The sequence below is a fragment of the Gobius niger genome (assembly GCF_951799975.1).
Source record: "Gobius niger genome assembly, chromosome: 18".
Lineage (NCBI taxonomy): Eukaryota > Metazoa > Chordata > Actinopteri > Gobiiformes > Gobiidae > Gobius > Gobius niger.
In genome coordinates, this window is record NC_136869.1 from 29,563,329 (window position 1) to 29,582,165 (window position 18,837).

The 18,837-nt window shown below is 44.0% G+C and overlaps 1 protein-coding gene across 2 annotated transcripts in view; it reads right to left on the reverse strand.

The window, feature by feature from the left end:
- Positions 1-18,837, reverse strand: part of LOC306977569 (calponin-3-like) — a 59,992-nt gene extending 41,155 nt beyond the window's left edge. The window contains exons 1-3 of one of the 2 annotated variants that reach the window (XM_079575959.1): positions 18,682-18,837; positions 17,727-17,878; positions 11,982-12,104 (exon numbers count right to left, since the gene is read on the reverse strand). In XM_079575959.1, coding sequence (XP_079432085.1) covers positions 11,982-12,104; positions 17,727-17,878; positions 18,682-18,826 — 420 coding nt within the window. In that variant the 5' untranslated portion in view covers positions 18,827-18,837. Of the gene's footprint in view, positions 1-1,140; positions 1,287-11,981; positions 12,105-17,726; positions 17,879-18,681 lie in introns of those variants that run through there. The other variant, XM_079575960.1, reaches the window with a different exon arrangement.

An 18,837-nucleotide genomic window follows, 5' to 3' on the forward strand; every position in this document is an offset into this window, starting at 1 on the left:
CAGAGCTCAACAGACTCATACGTTTAGAGACACATCACTATGACAGGAGGTTCAGGCCTGGTACAGAGCAGACCAGAGCTCAACAGACTCATACGTTTAGAGAAGTTAGGAAAATGTTCAAAATGCTTAACAGTACAGGTCATTTAGTTGTCTTTGGAGTTTGAGTCATTCTCTTTCTAACTTTGTGTAATTCAGATCATTCACATACAAACCAGTGCTATTTACAAATGGGTACAGATCGGTTTCTGTTTCTTTGTTTATCTTCAAGTCAGCATTTGAATAAACAATAATCTTTTAATGTTGATAAAGCTTCTGATAAATGGAGTGGACTTTTGAAATTCTCGCTTTAATGCTGTGTGTTTTGTATAAGAAATCGGACAATTCAATGAGACAGTGTCCTAATTAGCATGCGACTTTGAAATTCATGTTAAGATCATTACTCATTATGATGCATTGTTATTGTGATAAATGTGATACAGAAATGTGGCGGTAACAGAGGAGAGCTGAACTGGCAGTAGTGCCATAGGAGAGACCTGGAGTTATACACAGCAAAGAATCCATGAGACCCTCCCTTGGACTGAATGCCATGAGCACCAGCTCAGCCACACTCCACACTGGAGCCCAAACTGGGGCTGGTTATTCCCTAGTGTTACCAATGCCACTCACATTCACCTAACCCCCCCCTCCTCTTAGACTTGCCCTGGGCTAGTTTCCTCCGGTTTAGACACTATCCCAAGCAGTCCACCCTTTAGACCTATTGACACTGTGGGGCTTATACTTCAGTCAGCTTAAGCGGCACCCTGGTACTGATTTTGGGAGGTATAGGCGGTGGATGAAGTCCAGAGGCGAGCTGTGAAGTGTAGGGGATTGGCTTTTTACTCGAGTAAAATTAGTGAGTAGTAGTGCAGTTACTTGTGTCATTTTCTTTACAGATATTGTACTTCTCAAAGTTCTATCACAGTAGGCACACTATTCTCATGACTTTATTCAGTTGTGGCTTAGGATCAGCGCTCGTTCCTTCTCCTTCAGTAACATTGTTTCCAAATCACTGCAGAAAAGCAGCTCTGCAGAGTGGAAACTTCTGGAACGCTAACAATCCGCAGTGTGGAGCTGGAGAAAAGCCCCTGAAGACAGCCTTACCTTGCTCCTGACTTCAGCCGACAGCCCGTACGCTGGCCCCTTGTTAAAGTGAGTCATTGTCTTTCAGATCCTTGGTTCCAAAGCTGCGCAGGGTCTGAAATGTGGAGCGGGGTGTCTTCGACGCTTTCACCGCAGATGAGCGCACACTTTCCGCCAGCAGATCAGAAAAAGGGGGGAGTTCACTTTGTTTCACCAAACTGTCCAACTTTTTGTGTGTTTTTTTTCGGCACAAAAATGTCGCACTGAATGCAGAAGACGAGCAGCCAATCAGAGCGCAGCGTTGGAGAGACCACGCCTACTGCGAATGGAACGCTCGTTTGGAGTTCATTCCGTGGATCTATTATTAAGGTCCACTGTGCCAAACCAAATAATGTCATCTGTAGAAGAATGCGTTACCATTCAACAGCACGTGCGTCTATTCAAAGTCGTTTGACACGCGCTTGCAAGCCGCTGGAAAACATCTGGATAAGTTTCCACGCGCAAAAATACTGAGAAAAGAGCGATATTGTGTACTTTTCAATGTAGCTTCTACCAACTGTACAGGCTCAGTCTAGATGCATTAGCCGAGTCATGTGAAGTGTTTCTATACAGGTTCACCCAGGCGAGGCAGTTCTAGTTTTCATCAGGGTTTCCTTCATCAATGACCCTCTAACATGATTAATTAACCCGTTAGAACCTCTGCACACCGATGTAGATATTCCATTCAAATCACCCGTTTCCTGCTACAATACGCATTCACTACAAAAACAATGTCTAGACTCTAGATATGATTCATTTAATGTTATCCTCGTTGAAAAATCAGTTCTTTTCTTTAAAAAATAAGGACATTTTAAGCGATCCCAACCTTTTGAGTGGCAGTGTGTGTGTATATATCATTTAGGACTATATTTCCCTCTTATTTTTAAAGTTGATCCATTATACATAGGACATGTAATAGTGCCTAATAGCGTAGGCCTAGTTTACCATTTACACAAGTGCTGCTGTAACAAGTGACTTTGTCCATTGTGAGATCAATAAAGTCCTATCTTGGAACTGATGCAAAGTCATCAGCATGGTGTCCTCTGAGCGCTGTTATATGTGGGAGATCCTTCTAGTTTCAATCTGACATTACGAGCATTAACGACAGAAATGAGTGGGCTGTAAGCGTGTGGTCATTAGTGTCTGTGCAACAGAAGAGCGCAGCAGCAGGGCCAGGCCCAACACACATGCTGAAGTCAGCCACTCCTCAGAGCCATATGTCAGGGGTCACAAGTTTCCCAGAGTTCAGAGGGAGAGAGAGACACAGGGGTAAGTGTGGGTTCAATTCCAGAGCTGAGGCGCTGGAGGAGGAGTGTTATCCGCCTGGGCACCAGCAGGGAGGCTGGGCAAGTTCTCAACCCCCTGGCCTGTCCTGATGGTTCAGTCTGAAGCGTCTGGATGCTCTTCCTGTCCTCCACTCACTCCAGGAACAGGATAAGGCGCACAAAAGAACAAAAACACAGCAGTGACAATGCCCGCCCAACCAAAACAGCATTTAGTACAACGCTAACAATGCTTTTCCTGTTCGGGAAAGAGAATCTCGAAAAATGTGCACTTGGTTCTACTGAGGCTGTCAAAAAATAGCTCCCCAGATACTTCAATCCAAAACTAGCCAAGTAAACATTTGCCAAGATGTTCATACTTTGCTGGATTTTCCTCAATAACATGACGAGGTAAAATATGAAAACAAGCTACACACCAAGATACTACAACATGCAATATTTGACATTCCAAGAATCACCAGGCCAAGATCAAGATACTGTATACTCAGGACGAGACCAAGTATAAAATAAATCTAGAATGACATTCTGTCCAAACAAGGTGTAAACCATGTCTAAACCACAAAAACACCAAACTTAAGAAGCATAAACAAAATTGCAGATGACTCCGAGGAGCATCACCTGAATGCGTAATAGGTGGAATAGGTATATAATGAGATGAAACTGATTCCAGAGCTTCTAACAAAAGGTTTTATTAACAGAAAGCTGAAGTCTCTAGAATGTGCGATCCCTGTATGGAAGAGTCTTGGTGTGGTCAGACGATGCGCCCGAGGAAAATGGCGCGAGTGTACTTGTCCCTGAGTGAGGCCCACTGCACAAAGAAGTAGTCTGAGAAGGGGTACAGGATCCTCCCGGTGAGGGACAGAGTCTCCACCCGACAGATGCTCTCCACGTACACCAGCACCACCCTCTTCACCCCAAGCACCCCAAGGAGAACCCCTGCTAAGCTGAGAGGAACACAGGTGCCCGGTCCGTTACACAGCACCTGCACACAACAAGGAAGACACAACTTTTAAAATCACCATAAAAACAGTCATGTTCCATAACAGTCTTTGAATATGGCCCTAATGACATTGAGATAATTTATTTAACCATTTCAGCAGTGTTCCATTATATGTAATAAAACAAAACAAAAACATGTTTATTAATCTTGCAAGTTTCCCCAGCTACCAGCAGAGGGCACTCATTTCAATTCTAAAACATGAATAATGCCAAGGTGCATGTAAGCCACAGTTATGCCGATTATGTCCCCTAAAATATCAAATGCAATAGACCTATAACCATGGGACTCAGAGCAGCGTTGGGCTACAGACGACTTACTGTATCGATTGGAACACACAGACATTATGGCTGACCTGCAGATGACCCTGCTAAAGCTTTACAAACAGAACGAGCTCAGGAGCCTTCCTTTCTGGATGAATACATCTTGTCTGTGAGCCTCTAAGAGCAGCAAGAGAGGGAGTGCAGTGGGATTTAGATTTACAGGAACGCAGACAGAGCTGCACTGTGCCAGGTCTGGAGAAATCATCACACTCACAGCACAGCGGGCCACGCTCCCTGACGTCAGGCCTTTTCTTTGTTCAAAAGTCAGAGTTATGGGCGCTCTCAAGCCGACTGTGCACTTCAACAAAGACACACTCACATTTTTCATTGATCAGAAAGATACAGACACTGACCATTTTAGCACAGATGACATTGTTTGGCCATCACGTCATTGCAGTACATTTGTGTCAGTTTGGGAGAGTGTACATGGATACTGTTGTAACGGTAAATCATTATGTTTCCACAAACGTGGGCTGGTCTACTTGCTTTTGGTGTGTAACCTGATTTGGCAAACCATGAACCAGTTGGTTTAGGTGCAATTTGCTGTTGTCCAGCGACAGTATGCAGGCTGTATGTACAACATTATACACTTTCAGTAATATGAACAGTTCAGACCAGACACTGTTCCCTGTAGCCTGTGAAGTCAGAAGCGTTTCTGAAGCAGGAAGTGGGATCACTATCAGAGGATCTGCAGACTTGCAGTGGTCTAGGTCGAGCTGTGGTTCCCAAACAGTGGACTAAGCCCAAAACATGTGGTTGACAATATTATTGGTTAAAGCCTATTAAATCGAAAACAATACATGTTTATAAAAGGCGCAATGTGTTATTTGAGGGTTATAAGGCAAGAACTATGATGTGTTAAATTATCTGCCAAGCCTAGGCTGTATAGGGGGCTCAAAACACATCCTTGAAAGGATTCCTCACTGTTGAGAGTCCTGCTACAAGAGGTATGTGCCATTCACTTATGGAAAACCCCTATCATAGAATTCATTCAGATCATAGAAAGGCCCTTGTACGTTCGAATGTCAGATTGCATCATTTTGCTGCAAGAGAAGGGCCTCTGATATTTCAAACAGTGAAAACAATCAACTGAGCCTCAGCTGATCATTTCATGCAAATTGCAAACCTATTAGGAAATACTGATTACTATATAGTATAGCTAAACACTATACAGATATTTGGTAGATGTCATAAGTGTCTATGATTTGTACAAACGTTTGGCTGCATTGTGAAAAGCACACCCTTATATGCTTAAATTGCATATGACTGTTTCTGTGTGCAGGACCTAAAAGCTGAGCCCCGTGGAACATTCCTGATCTGGCTGGCACAGCGTAGTGTCTGTGTGTTTCCAGAAGACTCTCTGCCCGCTGCCTGGCGACTGCACCGTGCTCACATTAAGTGTGCAAAAACACACACAAACCAGCCACACATCACAGTGCAAAGCTAGGGACTTCCGCTTGATGCCAGTGGAAAACAATGTGGAAAGCTTGAAGAACAGTTAATACCAAGCAGCGCAACTTGAGTCTGGTGATGCATTCCTTGGGGCGTGAGACCAAACCGAGCCATACACTGGCACCCGCTCGTATTCAACCAGCAGAGTTTCAATGGGACCGACTGTACAGTCAGTCAAAATCAAAGTCAACATATTCGGCATGATTGTGGTTTATAATGGGGCTTTTGGGCACCGCTGCATTGATTCTTCTCATTTTACAAACATTTTAATATAATGAGGATGGAAAAGGCACTTGAGTACAGAGACATGGGTGGAAGTTATTGTCAAAACATAATTGAACGCACAATTGTGAGCAGGCTAAAAAAGTTTATGAGCTTCAGTATGGAGGACAATTCTTGGTTCTATTAATGCAAAAGTACACCTGAAGAGCTTCTGCAGTAAACTAAGAGAACAGCAAAGTAAACAAGCTCAATGAAGGTTCTTGAGACGTCTTCTGTACTCTGAAGTTGAAGTGTCGAATGTTTGCCTCTCATCCAAAAGGCCTCGCCAGTGACACTGCTCAGCCCGCAGCCCAGATAAAGACCACAGGGAGGAGTTCACCTTGGCTTTGTCCCTCCCCTCTATTAACAGCTATTCTCACATGTAGGTAAACATCTTTGTAATTATAACTGTTTGAAATGCTAAGTCCTAACGATATAAATCACACCTATATTTCAGTCTGAACAACCCTATTCTCAGCTGATCACTGCTAATTACCTACACAGACAAAGTAAACAACATTACTCAAACCTGCTTGAATAAATTGAAATACACCATTGTCCGTCACTTGAGCAGTGAGGCTAGGAGGCTGGTTCTAAATCTTCCCCTTTCAGAACAACTACCTGAAAGAGCTTTTGACGAGTTACGGGCAGAGTATGGTGACATGCAGAGATCTCTAGACCCTCTGGTGGACTTTTATGAGAGAACCCAACGTGCAGGAGAGACAGCCTGCTCTTTTGCCATTGCTTTTGAGGCCACTCTGAAGGAGGTGGAAGATGTTCAGAACAGGGGCCGACCATTTCCAGACCGTGATGCAAAACTGGTCAGGCAGTTTATGAGAGGATTGACTGATGAGGAGGCGTTTATGAGAATTGCACCCATGAAACCAAGATTGTTTAGCTTCCGAGAACTTCAAGTTGAGCTCAGGAACCTTGCCAGAGAACCTAAGCGATTTAATCAGCCCAAACACAAGAAAGCGTTCAGCCAGGTACAACATGCTGGGGCTAAGCAGGCAAGTGGATCAGCTGATCGGGCAGATACTGGCAAACAATCCTCTGAGCTTTCTGAGCTAACTGCACTTGTGAAGATTATCGCTCTCAGTCAGGAAGAGCAAAGTAAACGCCTTGCCCAACTGGAGTCTAGGTTCACTTCGGCCCCATTCAAACCAAGTACAGGAGTGAGAGACACAAGCAAAAGAGCCACAATATGCCACCGCTGTGGACGACCTGGGCACCTAGCAAGGTCATGCAGGACGCTTCTTGAAATTGAGCCCCCCACAAGTGCCAATACACCCATTGCTGTCATGCCAGATAGCAGTGCTGCTCACAAGAGCCAGAGACTCCGTTGGATGGACCCTTAAATGAGGGCCATGTTGAGGTAAATGGCACAAGCTGTTAGGGGTTATTGATTCTGGCTCCCAAGTAACCACAATCACAGATGTCTTCTGGCGCTCACATCCTGAACTTTGCAAACTGGACCTGCAGAAGTCCAGTATTCCTATGGAAGGGGCTGGTGGCCATGCTATTCCCCACTATGGTGTGCTGTACATTTATCTTAAAATCCTAGGCAAAGAGCTTATTAATGAGCCCACCTTTGTTGTTCCTGTTACCGAATGCCGCACAGATGTTCCTCTACCTGTGGGGACCAATGTCATACGTGCCTCTAAATGCCACCTCATGGAAGTGGGTGACAATGATTCTGGGGATCGTGACGACCGTGTGGGCCCTGCATGTTATACTGGCCGCAAAATGTATGTCCCTGCAGGCAAAGAGGTTAATGTAATGTGCCAAGTGAAGGGTGGGCCGAGAAAGAAGACATACACTGCTCTGATTGAAAGTCGTGCCCACTCCCACTCTGCTTACGTGAAAAAAGGCAGTGTTCATATCAGAGTCTTACTGCGCAACCAGTTCTTATCAAACCACATGCATGGTTAGCAGAGACATTCCTAATCAGAAATGTGCTGCATTGGAAAGATAATGAGGGCTGCTTGGGTTATGATGAGCAGCTTGACCCAGCACAGTAAAGTGCAACAAGTGTCAAGATGGACGTGGGTCAAAGCGAAGACCAGGTTGTGCCTGAACCGCAAGATGGCTGCAACCTCCCTTGCCCTGTGGATCTCAGTGACACCGCGGTGGAAAGTGAGGAACAAAGAGAGCATCTGAGGCAACTGGTGGTGAGAAACTCTGATGTGTTCTCCCAACACTCCATGGACTTTGACCATACAAAAACGATACAACACGATATCCATCTTCCCAGTGGCAAGATGCCAGGAAACTGTTACAGGACATGGAAGAGGCAGGTGTCATTCGTCCAAGCAAAAGTTGCCTCACCCATTGTTGTGGTTGTCAAGAAAGATGGCTCGTTGAGAATATGTGTCGATTACAGAAAGCTAAATTCCTGCAGCACCAGAGATGCATTCCCTCTCCCGAGAATCGAAGATGCTCTGGAGGCCCTTGGTCAAGCTAAGTTCTTCTCAACCCTAGACCTGACAAGTGGAGGTGGCTGAACAAGATAAGCATAAAACAGCTTTCACCACTCCAATGGATCTCTATGAAGCAAATCGTATGCCATTCGGTCTACAAAACGCCCCATCAACATTTCAGAGGTTGATGACCTGCTGCTTTGGAGACCTGAACACCTTCTGATTTACCTCGATGACCTCATTATCTTTTCAAAGACTTGTGAGGAGCATTTATAGTGTCTGCAGTTGTGCTGCGTGACCATGGCCTTAAATTAAAACCCTCAAAATGCCACCTCATGAAGAAGGAGGTCCAATACCTTGGTCATCTGGCGTCCTCAGAAGGGATTCGCACAGATCCTGAGAAGATAAGTAAGGTGAGAGACTGGCCGATACCAACCAATTGCAAGGAGGTCCTGCAGTTCTTGGGATTTGCAGGGTACTATAGGAGGTTTGTGGAAGGTTTCGCGAAGATTGCCGCACCCCTGTACCGTCTCACATCTGGCGACCCCAGGAAGAAAAACCCAGCATCCCCTGAACAAGAAAGTATCCGAAGAAACCCACCAAGAAATAGACACCGACCAAAAAGACTCTCTTTTCAGCTGAGAGCTGTTGAGTGCGAATCAGTTATCAGTCAAAAAATTGATCGAGGGCGGAAGATATGGCAGAGAGCAAAAGACAGGCTAAGCTCCAGAACTAGAGACAACCCCCCCCCCCCATCCCTCCTTCCATATTTACACACATTGACCACAACCATTTGTTTTATTTATGGTGTTGTGTTGCAAATGTACATTTGTGATGTCTGAGACGCCATCTAGTATTGAGGAGGTGGGTGTAAGGATGTGATCTATATGTCCGCCAGCAGAGGTCACGCGGACCTTTCCGTTAACTTTTCGAAAGCCTTTAAAAGCCCCCCGCAGCTACGTTACGCTGCTTTTCTATTTGTATTTTACAAGTAAATGAAATGAGGAATGTCTGTTCAGCCTCAACCATCATCCTGAGTCCTAGTATTCCCTGTCCACACTGCTGACGCACGCGCACATGCACACGCGCGCACATGCACACGCGCATGCGCGCGCACACGCACACACACACACACACACACACGGTATACAATAAACAGCTACGCCCTGCCAGTAATCAGATCCCCTGCAGGAATAATAAGCTGCCAAAGGATGAGATACAGACCACAGATGTTAAGACGTGAAAGCTCCTAACCATGCACGGAGGGTTCCACCCCAAATCCAGCACTCTGAGACTGTACGCTCGCCGTAAGGAAGGAGGCTGAGGACTAGTGAGTGTGAGAGCCACTATCCAGGATGAAACATCCAAGATCCATAAGTACATCAAGGACAAGGCTCCAACAGATGACGTACTCAGTGAATGTCTCAGACAATGGGGAACAGAAGATGAGGTGCTGGAGGTCCCGTCATGGGAGGACAAGCCCCTACACGGCACTGAAGTGGCGGATATACAGAAATCCTACCAATGGCTAGACAGAGCCGGACTAAAGGACAGCACAGAGGCTCATCATGGCTGCACAGGAGCCTTGAGCACCAGAGCAATAGAGGCCCAGATCTACCACACCAGACAAGACCCCAGGTGTAGACTGTGCAAAGAGGCCAATGAGACAATCCAGCACATAACTGCAGGGTGTAAGATGCTGCAGGGAAAGCTTACATGGAGCGCCATAACCAAGTGGCTGGTATAGTGTACAGGAACATCTGTGCAGAGCATGGGCTGGAAACCCCAAGGTCAAAGTGGGAAACACCTCCAAAGGTGATAGAGAATGACCGAGCCAAGATCCTGTGGGACTTCCAGATACAGACGGACACAATGGTAATGTCGAACCAACCGGACATTGTGGTGGTGGACAAAGAGCAGAGGAAAGCCGTTGTGGTGACATAGCAATACCAAGACTTCAACATCAAGAAAAAGGAACACGAGAAACTAGAGAAACACCAGGGGCTCAGAGAAGAGCTGGAGAAAACCTGGAGGGTGAAGGCATCAGTGGTGCCCGTGGTCATTGGGGCACTCGGGGCAGTGACCCCCAAACTGGAGGAGTGGCTCCAGCAGATCCCAGGAAATATATCAGACATCTCGGTCCAGAAAAGTGCAGTTGTAGGAACTTCAAAGATACTGCGCAGAACCCTCAAGCTCTCAGGCCTCTGGTAGAGGACCCGAGCAGGAGGAAAAAGAGACCGCCCTCGGAGGGTGAGGAAGAGTTAAAAAAAAAAAAAAAAATTATATATCCACTGTGGTTTATTAAGTCCAGAGCCAATGCAACCGCCTACCAGGAGATTTTAGGGTACTTCATGCTTCCTTCATCAGACAAGCTCTATGGAGATGCTGATTTCATTTTCCAGCAGGACTTGGCACCTGATCACACTGCCTAATGTACCAAAACCTGGTTCAATAACCATCGGATTACTTCGCTTGATTGGCCACCAAACCGACCTGAACCCCATAGGGCATTGCCAAAAAAAAAGGAGAAACATGAGACCAAACAATGCAAAAGAACTGATGGCCGCTATTGAAGCATCCTGCTCTTCCATAATACCTTAGCAGTGCCACAAGCTGGTAGCATCCATGCCACGCTGCATTGAGGCTGTAATTCAAGTAAATGGTAAATGGTCTCAACTTATATAGTTGCTTCTCCACCTACATTAGGCACTCAAAGCGCTTTACAGCAAGGATCCACTCACCCATTCATACTCTCATTCATACACCAATGTACACAGACACTGAGGGCAATGTGGGTGAAGTGTCTTGCCCAAGGACACAACGACGGTATGCACTTTCAGGAGGTGGGATTCGAACCCCTGACCTTCCGATCATGAGATGACCCGCTCGACCATCTGCGCCACTGTCGCCCCATCAGTGGTGCTGCTATAGCAAAAGTAAAAGGGACCCAAACATATGCATGATTATAGTTTCCAGAGGACTGGCATTTCTCTATTTAAAATATTTTTTCATTGATTTCAACTAATATTCTAATCTTCTGAGATTTTGAATTTGGGGTTTTTATTAGCTGTAAGCCAAAATCATCAAAAACAAATAAAGGCTTGACATACCTCATTTTGCATGCAATGAGTGATCACATATTAGTTTGACATCTTAAGTTTACCGAAAACACCCAAAGTATTAAATAAATGAAATAAATAACTTTTTCACGATATGAAAATGTTTTGAGTTTCACCTGTACAACCTGCTGAGACTGTAGTTCAGGCTCAATATCCTCGACAAACATCTGACATGTATGTGATTATTGTATTAGTTTAAAGCTGCTCTAAGTGATCCCGTTTTATAATAGATCCATGCCCTCACCTCACAGCACCCCACTAACACACGCCTCTTTAACTATCTGTACTTGTGGACAAATTAGAACATTTACTCATATTTCTGATTACTTTATAGCAGTGGTTTCCAAACAGTCTGAAGCCGTGAACCCCCTGAAGCTTTGGATGACCGGTGGCCTACTTTGAAGCCACTGAAATGTGAATATAGCACACATAATAAAATTATGTGTGTTATTAATTAATAACATTTTATTAATATAATTATTAATAAAAACATTATTAACATAACATATAACATTTTACTCAAGCAAGTTTTACACATTGAAACTATTTGGTCTTGGGTTTATTAGGTTAGTTGAAATATGTAGGCCTAATTAAATAGAAAAATAAAAATAGAAAAGGCACTGGCCCCGCCCGTGTGACACATAGAAAAAGATCGTTAAAAGGGCATGATGATGTCTAACAACTATGACCAGTTCAGTTCTTTTGGAAACATATTACGGTGGCTTAAAGAGTTGCATTCGCCCGTCTCCTGTCAGATATAAACCTGGACATAGAACAGCGGGCCAGAGAGAAAGCGGTGCCATCCTTTAGGTATAAAGATGTTCAAAGTTATTCCCTCTTTGTGATGTTCGCTCCTGACTTTTGATGGGCTTGTGATCCACCATGATGAGGACGCTGTAGCTAGTGCTAATGGTACATGATATTGCCTAACCCTGTTGTCCGCAGATGTACGCAGAGCAGAAGCTCACCATGTCTGGCTGCAGTCTGAAGAGCAGTGGGATGGAGTAGCTGAGTGCGTTCAGAGAGCTCAGGACAGACGAGCTCCACGACTGGTGCACTTCTCTGCTGCGCGGGACCCGGAACAGACGGAACTGAAACACAACCACAACCTTGCTACAGTACACAGGGTAGAACAGAGGAGGGAGTACAAGTAGTAGTGGTGTTGATTTATAGCAGTAATCGGAAAGAAACAGTAAAAGCAATTACAGTGAACACAAAGCAACCTCCGTCAAGATATCTGTAGCATTACACCATATCATTTTTGTCATGTTAGGCTTTCTAAACATTGTATTGACTGTTGAAAAGAAAGAGAATATTTCTTACAATGCTGGGACTGTCTTGTTTAGGAAGCCTGTGCATCGTGTCTCTTTCAATCAAGAGGTGGCAGTCCTTGCTAAAAACCTTTCTGCTCCACTTTTCTGTGCCGCCTTTGCTCTGCTTCATCCCGCCATATCTCAGAAGCTAAGCGAGGTTGGACCTGGTTAGAATCTGGATGGGTTTGCTTCTGTCAGTCTACCCCAGGACAGCTGTGGCTATAAACGTAGCTTACCACCACCAATAATGTGTGTGAATGAGTGAATAAACAAGGCACAAATTTGGAAAATGTCTGGAAAAGCGCTAAACAACACTAATACATATAATTATGATTATCATGATGATTATTACTTCATGTGGTTCAGGTCTGTGGTAGATCAGGAACATATAATAAGCATATCAGCAGCTTCTGTCGGGTCCAGAGCTGCAGTAAGGAGACCAAAGTCTAATCAATCAAATGCCCTTATACTAGAGCAGGGGTGTGCAATTAGTTTTCATAAGGGGCCACATGAGAAGCCGGAATTGAGTCGGCGGGCCACACCAACAATAACTCAAACTTATCTCGGGATATAAGTATAATAAATGGGGAGTGTATCGCCGGAGTCCATATACAAAAGCTGTGTTTTGATTGAGGACTTTTTTCAATAAATGAATAATAATGAGCCTGACAGGACTGTAGCCTCATAAAAACAGCTTACACTTATTGCACTTTACAAGCCTGTGTCACAAGTCTCTGCTACATTGTAGTCAATATTCATTCACTCCACGCTCCGTGGGAGTAAGCTACTATTGTAGCCACAGCTGCCCAGTGGCAGACTGTCCATTTCCCACTAGCAAGTCACACAAAGTGTCGTTTATATCCTGATTTCTTATTATGTCAGTGCCCTCTGCTGGACACATGTGGAATTCTTTCCTTTTATTCTTTCTTCTTATTAATCTGCCCCCTAGTGGCTGGAGTGAGCAATCTGGTAATTTAAAAAAAAATCATAACTCCACACAAGGAATTATAAGGCTTACGGGCATTTGTTTAAAGACTATAAGTCTCAAGTGACATTTCTTGCAAATATTTATGTTGTCAATATCTTGAAAGCGAGGGAAAAGTCAGGATGGCGGCTCCGTAGGCAGGAGCGGACCATAGCGGACCATAGTGGGCCATAGTGGACCATAGTGGACCACAGTGGACCATAGTGGACCATAGTGGACCATAGTGGACCATAGTGGACCACAGTGGGCCATAGTGGACCATAGTGGACAGGGGGACGACAGGACCTGTGGTCAGCCCGACACAGACACCGCCACTTTTTAAATCATTTAAATTCGTCTTGAAATTGCAGGGAAATGTTTCAAAACGGTGTTGATGTTAAATATCGTGGGTACATTTCCATCTGTCACATTAGTGATCGATTAGCCATGTTGTTCACCATCAGATCACTCATAAAAAATACAAATAAAGTCAATTTAGATGGCATAGCCTATATGTGTACGTGTGTATGTGTGTGGATTTCTTTGGTCACATTAATAATAATTTAAAACAAGATTTCGTTCTTTTTTTGACAAAAAAAAGAACTAGCCTACGTGTTTATTTCTCATTCCAGTTTAAATGTAATGGCCACAGTTTCAGACCCTGCACTTTGTCCAACAGTCGCTTTTGAGGGTCAGAAATGTTTTTCTCACATACTTTTTTCCAACTATGTGAACAAAGACTGGTCGTCACTTTGACAGCGTCTCTACATATGAACGTTCAGTTCTTTCCGTTTCTGTATCTCCGTACGCAGCCCTGGTTATAAAAAATAGACTTCATGTTAACATCGTAACAAGCCCCACGGCGACGACAAAAGCACTTTATATCATCAACTTTCCAGCGGTTAAAACGGTCCAGATCAGAGCTTTCTTCGTTGCTTTACGCTAACTATCAATACTTTAGTAGCCGAAAGAGATTCCATTACCCATAACGCGACGGGCGACCCGAGAGGGGCATTCGGCTTATTTAACTCATATTTTGTGCAATCAGTAGAGGATTTATGTAAAGATTTTTTAATAACTGAAAAGTTAGATTGTTCAGCACTTTTTCAGCACTTTTTACATCCAAACAGTTGATGAAAAAAAAGTGACACAAATTATTGCAAAATTATCCAATTCTAAATCAAGTGAAATTTTTAACATTGATTGTTGCTTTCTTAAAAAATACAGCAGTGTCCTGAGTAAACCGTTGACAAATCTAGTTAATCTGTCAGGAAGCAGGAAGCCTGGACAGTATGTGTAATTATCGGCAAATATCCATTTTGCCTATTTTATCAAAAGTAGTGGAGAAAGTAGTAGCTACTAGTGATGCGCGGGTCAGGGTTTTTCTCAACCTGCGGGTCCCGCATTTGGAGCAGGTTCTAACCCGACCCGGCCCGCAACGTTGTTCTATTTTTACAACCCGCCCCGCCCCGCACCCGCAGCCATTAAAAGTATGCGTTACAAGTGTGATCCGTATGAACAGCACCGGCGTGTCAGCCATTCGCGCACCCTCTCTCTCTCTCTCTCTGAAGAGCGCTGGGCAAGAGGGAGAGAGGAAGAGAGCAGAGGTCGGCCTAACGCAAAGTCATACACAGTCGCACATACAGTGGAAAATAGGAGAAATGAGCTTCACAAAAGCGTTCTAAAAGCTTCTATTGACGGAAGTGAGCGGGGAAGTCTAGGAGTTACTGCGCGGACGTTTTGCTCCTCGTATCATTATGCCTCTTTTTATAGTGCCCCTTTTTATCTGCTTATAAAATCCACATGTTACATTTCTGTGTAAATATACTTCGCATGAAAACACTTCACGTAACTTTATTTAAATAGGGAACACGTGGAAGAGCTTGGTAGCTTCTATCGTGAGCTTTTTTGGAGCTATGTGACATGTGGGAGAGGCTGCGTATGTGCTCCGACAGAGCGCATGGACAAAGACCAGATGGGGATATATTAACACGTCTAAGGTTAGGTAAGAACATATCTCAGTATGTAAAAACGGTGGCCTATTCCTTTAAGCGTTCAAAGGGGCATACCACAGGGCTCGATACTGGGACCTTTGCTGTTTAGTCTTTTTATAAATGATTTGCCACTTATCTGTCCCGGTGTAAATTGCCAACTTTATGCGGACGATGCTGTTTTTTATGCACCTGCCAAGACACCGGAACAGCGGAGATTCTGTCCAAATGTATGGCTGAGGTCAGTCAATGGCTCATTCAAAATCAGTTGGTGCTAAATTTAACAAAAATTGTATCAATGTGTTTTTCTATTAAAAGACAAAATGTAGAGCAAAATTTTCAGATTAATTTACAAAACAAAACTATAAAATCGGTAACAGATTTTAAATACCTTGGATTGAAAATATCAAAAACTATCCAAAGCAACTTAAATTGTTTCAAACTTATTAAACACTATATTCCAAGCCAGGCCGCGCTTGTGTTCATGCATGCTATGATATTCTCACATATACAGTGTTGGGAACGTTACTTTTAAAAAGTAATTAGTTATAGTTACTCACTACTTGTTCCAAAAAGTAACTGAGTTAGTAACTGAATTACTCTATAATAAAAGTAACTCGTTACCAGGGAAAGTAACTATTTGTGTTGCTATATGTCAAAGAATTTTGTTTTTTTGTTGTTGCTGTTTTCACAAGTCAATTGAAATGGTTAGAACAGACAGGTGTTCAAAGATGTTCAAAGATGTTCATAGTAACTGAATGAACTGAATGGGGGGTGAGTGGGGGAGGCCCCTGTGACTGAGTGGTATTGTATTTGCGCCGCTGTTTTATTAATGTAGGAATATGGCCGTATTCAAAGAGAATGGGGAGGAACAAGAGTAACATGTGCCAACGATCAGGGCAGACTTTACGCACAAGCATGATGTCTCTCCGTGAAACAATCGACAGCAAATATAAGTTTACATGCCCCAGAAGGTTAGTGGCCTTGCACTGTTCTATGGAGCGGAGAGCGGGGAGAGAGGAAGAAGAAAGGCGCTGAGAGAGAGAGGGAGAAAGACGTGTCTCCACCGCGTCCACTGCGTCTTTGGGTTAAAAATAAGTTCCAACACTACTGATCAATGATCACCAACTTGATTCTCCCCTGCGGCTGCACCGCGCTGTGGGGATGACAAGCCGCGGGTCGGGGACACAAGTAGTTTATGGAGCAGAGAGCGCGATGCAGTACTCTGCACGGACAGTCAGATGTGCGTGTTCTGCTCCGTCAGACTCCGCCCACCCTCTCCACTGCTCTCCCCATGCTGACACCGCGGCGCTTCATTCAGCCCAATTGTAACGTGCCACTTTGTTTACCCAGTAACGATAACGGCGTTGTAACGACGAGGAGAGTAATGAATTAGATTACTCCGTTACTGAAAAAATAACGCCGTTACCTAACGCCGTTCTTTTAAACGGCGTTATTCCAAACACTGCACATATATCATACTGTATGACAGCATGGGCCCAGGCCACTCCCTCAGCCACTAAACACATCAGGTCATTATACAATCAAACTCTAAAGATCATGGACAAGAAGTCAATCCGCTTCCATCACTGCAATATTCTCAAGATGCATAAATTGTTAAGCTTTGAAAGCTGTTTTCTCAAACTAACTTTCAAATGTCTCAATAATCTGCACCTGAGCCTCAGTTCATTTGTACAGAGACAAAACAGCAACAGAGTCACCAGAGGCTCCATCAATAATAACTGCATAGTTCCTCACCGTAAGACTGCATTTGGTCAGTCTGCCTTTACATATAAAAGTGCAAAGTTATGGAACTCATTACCCATTGAACTTAAAAGCATGACTGAGTTTAAAATGTTCACCTCTCGAGTTAAGTCTTGGCTGAAATCGAAACAGAATTGTACCCATTTGTAAATTTGTAAATAGCACTGAGTTTGTGTGTGTAGTGTATATAGGTCAGTTTTTAAGATAAAATTGAAAATGTAAATGTAGTGTAGAAAGGTCCAACCAGGGACTGGAGTTGAAAATTAGCACTAGCTATAAACTCTTTTTGCATCGCATCAGTAACATGTTTGTTTTGTACTATGTCGACTTGCAATGTCCCTGTCAAAAAAATCAATAAATAAATAAATAAATAATAAAATAAAATAAAAATAATACTTTAAACCTGGACTATTCAATCATATTTTTATTTTCCAAAAAGGACTGGGTGTCTGGGCTAGTAATTTGAAATTGAAATAGGCATTTCCAATTGACTGAACTGATTTCCAAAAGACTGAAAAACAGAGACCCACTACTATTGTTTAGTTTGCTAAAATAACTGCTGTCTCTGCCATATCGTAATTGCAGCCGTTTAAATTATATTTTCAATTTGCTTAAAGTTCATGGTGCTAATAAATATCAAACTAACAAAGAGCGCCCTCTGCTGGTGTCTGTGGTCAGAACCTGATCTGTTGAGTGCATGTGCTGCCTGGAGCTCTCGAAGGCGCAGATCTTCTCCTCACTCATGAGGTCCGACTGGGCCAGAACGTAGTACCGAGGGGAATAGGCCGAGGAGAGGCAACCCAGGAGCCGCAGGACCTCTGTGGTGTGACCCCCTGCACCGTGAAAACAGACAGACAGATAGACACGGACACGGAGACAGACAGACACACAGACAGAGACACAGACACAGAGACACAGACAGAGAGACACAGACAGAGAGACAGAGACACAGACAGAGACACAGACAGAGAGACAGACAGAGAGACACAGACAGAGAGACAGAGACACAGACAGAGAGACAGAGACACAGACAGAGACACAGACAGAGCGACACAGACACAGAGACAGAGACACAGAGACAGACAGAGACACAGACAGAGAGACACAGACAGAGACACAGAGACACAGACAGAGACACACAGAGACAGACAGAGACACACAGAGACAGACAGAGACACAGAGACAGACAGAGCGACACAGACACAGAGAGACAGAGACAGAGACAGACACACACAATGACAAGTTATTGTGTGAGCAAATAACGTTACTCTTACAAGAGTAAATATTTTGGCCACTATTTGGCCACCTGCGTAAACACAACCGACAAGGTGGCCCACATTTACTCCATCATTCACAAGCATAATTGTAACTTGGAATGATACATTACGAAAATATCAATTCTTTGTAGCTATAGTTCATCCAGCCTCCTGAACATGAAGACACGCTTTTCAAGTCATGCCAGGCGATCAGGTATAAAATCGAATGAGTTTATAACCCGATCGAAATAATAACTAGCAGCACTGAGTAAAACATCGCTGACATGTTTGCACGGGCTGCCCCAGAGGAAACAAACAGGAAGCTAACACTGTAGCCTAGTTAGCATCACACATGTTGCTAAAGAACAGAGGACAGTCACCTGAGCCCGCCACCACCAGCACCGACACCGAGCCTTTGCTGCCAGGCTTGTGCTGGGCTCCAAATTTCAGGACTACAAACAAACGGAGAGTAAACACAAAGAAGAAAACTACAAGAGCTAGCACAGCTGCTTCCAGAGCTAGCATGGTGGCTACAA